Genomic DNA, 7,109 nt, shown 5'->3' with positions numbered 1-7,109 from the left:
ACAGGAATCATTATTCAAAGAAACAAAATATTACATAGCTACAATTAGATAAGAAGAATGTATCTTGGCTTATGCATAAGCAAGCATTTTTACTTTCAGTTCGTGTTTTGGTTTGAGCTGTTTCTGCTTAGTTAGCTTTTAATAATAGTTAGAAATGTTCCAGACTATTGGCCTATACCTTGACTATTCCTTCTTGACTGACTAGAATTGGCGCCAAGATTATGGCAAGGGGTTAACTTGAAAAGAGAGGCTACTAATTTTAATCAAACAAGAGCAAGAGCACAAACCATTGTGCACAGGAACAAGAACAAGTTGCCCAGTACTAAGCACTAATCTGTCTTAACATTAATTCTTCTTCTCTAGATTTTAATTTATTTTTTATTTTTTTTTATGAACAGAAATATTTAATCTCTATTCCAATAGCAATTACTGATTGTAGGACAAATTTGAATGAATTGAATGAAGGAAAAATTCATTTCATTAACCTTTCATATGAATGTATTATTTTTTTAATTTTAATTTTTTTTAGTCATACATGACAGCAGAATATATTTTGACATATAATACAAACATGGAATGTACATACATCAATCATATTGTCTATTCTATTCTGCTGCCCTTCCTATCCCCCCTACTCCTCCCCTCCTCTCCCATCCTTTCTCTCTATCCAATCTAATGTGACACACTTTTTTTTTCTTTTTCTCATCACAACATCATATATGTATTCTGTATAACAATGAGGTTCTCCTTCCATCTTCCGTGCAACTCCCCTTCTCCCTCTTTTTCCCCTCCCACCTCTCTTCCCTATTGAGTCTTCTTCTCATGCTCTTCCTCCTTATCCCATTTTGAGTCACCGCCCTTATATCAGAGAAGACATTTGGCATTTGTTTTTTAGGGATTGGCTAACTTCACTTAGCATAATCTAGATTTTAATTTAATTTCTCAAAAACTTCCTTGACTGTTTTTCCTACAGGGAGTTTTTCATTAAAAGTCAACAATTTACGTTCCACAGCTGAATCATTGCATTTAGAGCAAACAGATTTATTCTTAAGAAGTAGTTGCATTAATTGGGAAAGTCATGTTTTTTCCTTCATATTTAATGGTCATATGAGAAGTCGCAACTATACTTACTAAAGGAATACAAAAACAAACCAGCCCATTCCCAGAAACATACTGCGATCCTCCAGAGGGTGGACGCCTTGCGCCATTCATCTCAGTAGGGCCTTGCCTTTGCCTGAATCAGGGGAGGGGCTCAGCAGAGGATATTCTAATTTAAGGTTAACGGAATTGGGACCTTAATTATTTCTGCAAAATTCCTTCACTACAGCAAACAGATCTGAACTGGATTAAATAATAGGGGGAAAGCATATTTACATCAGGGAGGGAATTCCGAGGCCATCTCTGAATTCTACCTACCACAGTGCGGATTTCCTATTCTGTCATCCCATGTATATTTATTAGGTGGTACTCTAAGAAAGGCCTTCTCATTTTTCATCTTCTTTCTCTGTTCTTTCTTCCTGTCAGTATGGACAAAAAAGTACAAAGTATTTTATTTTAATTCAATACTTCATCATCCATTACTGACATCATTCACCTTCCCTCTTGTTTCTTCCTGGGCTCATTTACTCTGCTCTCTCCCGCAACTCTCCGGAGGCCTTCCTGGTCCTGCCTACTGGCTCCCTCTGCGGACGCAGGGGATGCGGGAGGGAGGAAGAGCCACGAGGCAAACTTCCAGCCAATCCCCACCCGAGTGGGCGGGGTCAATGCCTGAAAGGGGAAGAGCTTCAAGCGGAGGCGTCGGGAGTCCCAGTGAGACCACGCCTCCTCATGAGGACAGCCAATCAGGATTTGAGGCGCTGCTTTCTCCATTGTGAAGAACTAGCCTTTGACGGGTCTGGGTCCTGGGAGTCCCAGTAAAGCAAGAGGAGTTGGCGTGGGTCAAGGTCTGTTCCCAAGAAATTCAGCGTTTGCCTTTACCTGAGCGGAAAGATCATGGTCCCCAAACCTAAGCCCCCACCACCACCAGCCGAAAATGCTAAACCACAGTCGCCGGAAGAACTGGCATTTTATGCTCCGAACCACCTATGTTTGGTGGTTTTGGGTATATTGCTTTGCCTTCCCTTGGGAATTCTAGCTTTCAAGGAGAGAAAAAAGGTAAAATAAAGACATGGGCATCCTATCCTCTGCCTGACCCCTACATCTGCTCCAGTCCTGAGACCTGGGAGGTGGTTTTCCCTCCATGGTGGGAGGGCTTCAACCCTTCTACCAAAGGTTTCTGAGCTCAGAGCTTCTTGGTTCAGAAACTGACCGCTATGCTGTCGCCCTTACAGATCATGCTGGCTAACCGCAACAGCGAATGGGAACAGGCTTACAAAAGCTCACGCAAAACCGGTTGGCTGTCTGTGTTCTCCATACTCGGTGGTCTGGCCATCATTTATATACTTTTTCTATATATATGAGGACCAGGAGCAGCATCCCCCGACGTCTACTCCCCAACAGACCAACCCACAAAGAGACTGAACAGCTATCAGGCAAGAAAATCAATAGCCGAGACATCCCCTAGCCAAGAAACCCACCAGCCAAGGAACTCAACATCCAAGCATCCCAGCAGCCCGGCAACATCTAGGTCACCTGTCTGTACTACTTAAGCAGACCCGGCTTCCAGAGCTGTCTTCATCCACCTTAGGGCTCCACACTTCATGTCCTGGATCTTCTTCCTTGACTCTGGGATATGCTTACAGAAAAATTTTTATTTAAACCAATAAAATTAAAGGGAATGTTCTATCTTCATGTGTATTGGTGTGGGTTTGCGGGGTCCAGATCTATGTTTTGCCGGGGTATGTACTTCCTAGACCCTGTGAAAATCAGAATGCCCTAATGGTGAAGTCCAGGGACATGAAAATGGGGCAGATGGAAATTCATAACCCCCCTGACATTTAAAAACTGTATATACTTGGAAGAAATACTTTTCTTGGGCCTGGCTCCTTTGTCTGTAAAACAGCCATAATATTGCCAAGGTAAGATGATATTTAGAAATGTGAATAAATATTTATTCTCATTAAGTGTTTTTCCATTCAACCTGGGATGGTAGGTTTTTAGTGTCTCAAAGCAGGGATAAGAAAACAATCTCATTCTGGCCTTTGAGATCCAAAAGTCAAACTCTTAGGAAAAAAAATAGAAGGCCCTCGAGGAATCAAAATAGATTTTACAGATTAGCTGATGAAGATGACCTCTCTCCCAATCTGGAAAGGTAACTGGTTCCTCATTCATAGAAGAGGAGAGGTAGAGAGATATTAAAGTCAGCATACCCATAAAAAGTTCTCTGCAGACTGTGTCGCTTGAAGAAGGATGTCAGAGACCTCAGATGCTACCTTCATCTCAGATAAGGCCTAGAGAGGCGGCAAGATCTCAAGGAAGATATATGCAATATGGAGGTCTAGGAAGGAATGACCTCAGACTGACAAGTTGGGGTATCCCTAACCCCAACCTGATAAAGAGAAGGCGGATTCATAGGAGTTTCTTCTGTGGTCCCAGGTGTCTCCAAGAATTTGTGGAAAACTGGTCTGTATGAGGGATGTGTCTGGAGAGGGTATTACTGTGTTAATGTCTAGAGGGTCAACCATTCCTATCCCTCCCCAGATCAGTCAAGTTGGGGCCTATCAACATCACCTGAAAAGATACAGAGTCAGGGTGGCCCATGTTAGCATAAACAGTTAAAAAAAAAAAAAAAGTCTCATGGTGTTACAACACTTGAAAAGCCAGCCAGTCTTCTTGGCTTCATCTTCTGGACTCTCTCCAACCTATATGCCAATCTAAAACATTCACCTGTTACTTAACATCATGTAAATACAAAACCAAAATTTATGCTCTTGTCTATTGAGACATGATCAATGGAATTGCGAAATTGCTATAAAGTAACAGGCAGGTTTAGCACTCTTCCTTACCATCTCTCTCACCACTACTTCTCACAGAATAATATCACATGGTTTTTGTTTTGTTTTGTTTTTGGTACTGGGGATTGCACCCAGGGGTGCTTAATCACTGAACCACATTTCCTGCCCTTTTTAAAAATATATACTTATTTTATTTAGAGACAGGGTCTTGCTGAGTTGCTAAATGCCTCAGTAAGTTGCTGAGACTGGCTTTGAACTTGCAATCCTCCTGCCTCAGCCTCCCAAGCCACTGGGATTACAGGCCTGCACACCTATACTCAGCAAGATCAGTTTTTAATATATATTTTTTTAGTTGCAGATGGTCACAATACCTTTATTTTACTTACTTATTTTTATGTGATGCTGAGGATCTAACTCAGCACCTCATTATGTGCTGGGCAAGTGCTGTACCACAGAGTCACAACCCCAGCCCAAGATCAGTTTTTAACTCAATTTGTAGAGTTTCCATTTCGTTATGGCTGTATAAGTATGTTCCATGACTGAGACAGTGGTTTACAGTGGTCACATGCTCTTTTTGATTTTTTGAACTCAGCACACAAACAACCCATCTACCTGCACTTTCAGACTTTTTTTCTCCTTTTTATCCTTTTTCTCCTCTACCTCTTCCTCCTCCTTCTCCTCCTCCCCCCCCTCCTCTTCCTCCTCCCCCTCTTCCTCTCCTCCTCCTCCTCCTCCTCCTCCTCCTCCTCCTCCCCCCTCATTCTTCCTCTTCTTCTGTTTGTTCCATTATCAGTGTGTCCCTTTGACAGTCGTTCTGAAGCCCTCCAGAAGAACTGTATGGTCGCTCTTAACAGAATTTCTCACATGGCCAAAGAGGTCAGGTAATTTTTCTGTCTTTCCCTTGGGTCTTTAAATCCTGTTTAAATTATGGTTTTTGATTTGCACAACTTTCAAACCAACACACTTACAAAGATTCATGAAATACAAGGGTATGGAAGAGGAGAGGGGCTCACTTCATGGCTTGCTCCTGGTACTACTATCTCCTCTCAAAAGTAATTGCTGTTATTTATTGTTTGTTTGTTTTTGCAGTATGGGAGATAGAGACCAAGACCTCCAGGCACACTAGGCAAGTGCTCTACTATTCAGCCACATCCCTAGTTCTTTTATTTTGAGACAAAGCCTCAATAAGTTGCCTGCACTGACCTTGAATTTGTGATCCTCTTGCCTCAGCCTCCTGAGTAGCTGAGATTACAGGTACCACCACACCCAGCTACGGTCAATATTTTGTTGTGCCTCTTTCTAGTTACCTGCTCATGCATATCCATGTGCATAGATGTTCGTTCATGTTATTAATACACTTTTTTCCCTGCTTACAACGAAGCCTTAGAGATCTTTCCCCTTTATATCTTTAACCCAAATGTCCTGTGTTCCACTTCTGAATAATCTTCTGTTCTTTCCTGATCCACAGGGTAGATTCCTAGTTTCTCAGACCCACCTTTTCTCCCTCAATGATGACTCAAAGGATTCCAACACCTGGCCATGAATATAAGAAATCTGAGTAGGATAAGAGGAAGACTTCAACAGTTTAAGCAGGCACAAAACAGCAGATTCTGTCCCATACCATAAACTGCTCTAGTGAGTTTTATTTCTAACTCCAGAAATCTTACGCTTTAAAACACGCATTGTTACCAGGTCGGGTGATTGTGACTCCCAAACTCTTAGAAATCTTCAATTCTGATAAGATATCTTACTTTCAATGTGTCAACCTTATTTTTAAAAACTTAGATTGACATTCTTGTTTTCTGGAAGGTAAACATGGTTTTAATTTTTGTTGTTGTTGTTGTTCGAAGAAAATTGTTGGTATTTTTCCTCTTTCTCCCAAAGGTGTGTGGGTTAAAAAAAAAAAAATACCCTATCTAAGAAATATTCTCCAAGAACCCAGGAGAGTATTAGACTTCTTATTTAAATGAAGAGCTTGAAAATCAGAATCTCATTTAAATAAATAGTTCACAGTCTCCTTAATTTTTTTACTGAAGTGCATAAAAATGCATAAATGATACACTCATTTATGCAATCAGCACCTGAAATAAGGCAGAGATTGTGTCTGGTACCCTCAAAGACTCCTGAGCCCCCTTCCAGTCACTTCCTCACGAAGGATAAACTCTACGCTGACTTTCTCTCTTTTTAATAACTGCCTGGTTGTGTCACATCAGAGATTAGAGATTTTACTACTGGGATTCTCCTGTTGATGGATTTAGATTATTCCTATTTATTGATTTCCACATCCATGATCATGCTACCCTGCACACAAGCACAAGTATTGCTCTAGAATAAAATCCAAGAAATAGGATTGCAAGATTAAAGGTTTAAGGGCTTTGTGTATTTTCATGGTAATCCCTTGATGACTTCTGCAAAAACATCACAAAGTCACATTCCCAACCCCCTTGTTAGAAAGGATCATTCCTTGTTATCTTGCCAGGACAATGATATCATCAATTCTCATGAGATATTGTCAATTTGATGGTAGAGAAACGATGACTTCTTATTGCTTTAATTGGCATTTCCCTAATGAGTGGCAAGTTTGATCATTGCTATGGACTAAATTATGTCCCTCCTCTCCTGAATTCATATGTTTAAGTCTTACACCCAATGAACTTGTAAATAGGGTTTTTAGGAAATATTTAGGGTTAGGTGAGGCCAGGAGAGTGGGCCCCTCATGCCAGGATTGGTGCTCTTATTAAAAAAAGACCAGCATAATGGTGCACACCTGTAATCCCAGCTACTTTTGGAGGCTGAAGCAGGAGGATCATAAGTTCAATGCCAGCCTCAGCAATTTAGCAAGACCCTGCCTCAAAATAAAAATGAAAAGGGTTTGGGAATGTAGCTCAGTGGTAGAGCACCCTTAGGTTCGATCCTGGAGGGGGTGGGGGTTATCTAAAAGTTTGTGCTTTCTGCCATGTGAGGACACAGTGAGAAAGCAAGTAAGGAAGAGATCCCAGGACTAGACCAGGATGGCACCATGATCTCAGACTTCCAGCCTCCAGAACTGTGAAGAAAGAATTTTTGTTGTTCGAGCCTCTCAGTCTATAGTATTTTGTTATGGTAGATCAAGTTGACTAATACAAGTATTTTTTCTAAATGTTTACTAATCCTTTGCATTTCTTTCATAAATCATTTGTGATATCCTTTGCCCAGTTTAATATAGCTGTTTATCTA

The 7,109-nt window shown here is 41.0% G+C and overlaps 1 protein-coding gene across 1 annotated transcript; it reads left to right on the top strand.

Moving 5' to 3' along the window:
- Nucleotides 1-1,992: 1,992 nt before the first annotated feature.
- Nucleotides 1,993-2,459, top strand: Pmis2 (PMIS2 transmembrane protein). The gene is made up of 2 exons (XM_076837545.1): nt 1,993-2,154; nt 2,286-2,459. The coding sequence occupies exons 1-2, from the start codon at nt 1,993-1,995 to the stop codon at nt 2,457-2,459; spliced, it is 336 nt and encodes a 111-aa protein (XP_076693660.1).
- The last annotated feature ends 4,650 nt before the right edge of the window (nt 2,460-7,109 follow it).

Source organism: Callospermophilus lateralis, chromosome 18, assembly GCF_048772815.1.
Source record: "Callospermophilus lateralis isolate mCalLat2 chromosome 18, mCalLat2.hap1, whole genome shotgun sequence".
Classification (NCBI taxonomy): Eukaryota; Metazoa; Chordata; class Mammalia; order Rodentia; family Sciuridae; genus Callospermophilus; species Callospermophilus lateralis.
Note: the sequence above shows the minus strand (reverse complement) of the source record. Positions and strands in the feature narration are given on the sequence as shown.